Source organism: Colobus angolensis, unplaced genomic scaffold (genome assembly GCF_000951035.1).
Source record: "Colobus angolensis palliatus isolate OR3802 unplaced genomic scaffold, Cang.pa_1.0 Scaffold13, whole genome shotgun sequence".
In the NCBI taxonomy this organism is placed as follows: Eukaryota; Metazoa; Chordata; class Mammalia; order Primates; family Cercopithecidae; genus Colobus; species Colobus angolensis.
In genome coordinates, this window is record NW_012114252.1 from 23,724,485 (window position 1) to 23,725,591 (window position 1,107).

General features: G+C 58.6%; 1 protein-coding gene across 1 annotated transcript in view; it reads right to left on the bottom strand.

Annotated features, from left to right (window-relative positions):
• Window positions 1–533, bottom strand: part of LOC105505971 (protein ADP-ribosylarginine hydrolase-like protein 1) — a 12,947-nt gene extending 12,414 nt beyond the window's left edge. Inside the window, exons 1-2 of the mRNA XM_011933955.1 lie at window positions 468–533; window positions 145–268 (exon numbers count right to left, since the gene is read on the bottom strand). Coding sequence (XP_011789345.1) covers window positions 145–268; window positions 468–533 — 190 coding nt within the window. The remainder of the gene's footprint in view (window positions 1–144; window positions 269–467) is intronic.
• Window positions 534–1,107: the final 574 nt, after the last annotated feature.

Consider the following 1,107-nt stretch of genomic DNA (forward strand, 5'->3'; position numbering starts at 1 on the left):
GTGTGTGTGTGTATAAAATATATATATATTTAATCAAACACGGTTAAGGAAGAAGTTAAGTCCGGGAGGCTTGTCCTGGTCCATCTTCCAGGGCTGTGGGGAAAGATGGGGCCAGGGGCTTCTGGGGTCCTGAGCTCACCCCACAGTCCACACAGCCAGCCCTGCACTTCACGAAGCAGGTGGTACTGGGTGCGCAGCTCTCAGGGAACAGGGCCACGTCTGGCCCCGCCAGGCTCCCATCCACCCGCTGCACTGGCCTCATTAGACGCTAGTGTGGGAGCCATCAGACGGGAGCTCGGAAGAGACTGATCTTAATTATCTGAATTATTCACAATGATCCTGGCCATGATGAGGCTAACAATGCCCGGGGCTGGCAGGACAGTCCTGGAAATCCCGTGGTCACTGTCCGGGTGGAGACAGCCCTGGAGAGGCCACCTCTTCCAAAGACATGAGCTCTCTCCTCTCACTGCCAGCCGTTGTGGGGACCGCAGCCGCTGTGGGTCAGTAGTGGCAGGAGGTGAAGGGACGGCCATGGTACTCAGGATGTGGTTTCAGAGATGCAGTCATGTGGGAGGACCAGTGACGCCGTGGTGACAGTACCAGTAGCAGCAGCAACAATGGTGATACTCGTGACAGGCACAGTGGGAACAGTGTGGGGCCAGCAACTGCAGCAGTGGTGGTCTTACTAGTGACGGTATCATGTGGAGGCACCGGTGGTATCACTGGTGACAGGACCTGTAGCAGCAGCCGCAGTGGAGATGGCAGTACGGGTGATAAAAGTGGAGCGGTGACAAAAGGTGGGGGTGGCAGTGGCACTAGTGGCGGTGGTGGCAGTGGCACTAGTGGCAGCAGCGGCAGTGTTGCTAGCGACAGCAGCAGTAGGGATGGTGCGGTGCTGCTGATGGGAGCAGCCGTGGCCGTGGCAGTAGTTCAGTGCGAGTGGCTATGCAGGGGAGCAGTGGCCCCTGTGTGCCCAGCCCTCACCCCACTGGGCACTGCTCCCTGGGTGTCATCGTGCCACTCAGTCCTCACGAGAGCCTGTGAAGGGCATGGCGATCACCCTCTTATGGACGAGGCGTGCGGGGCTGGGAGGTTGTGTTACTTGGT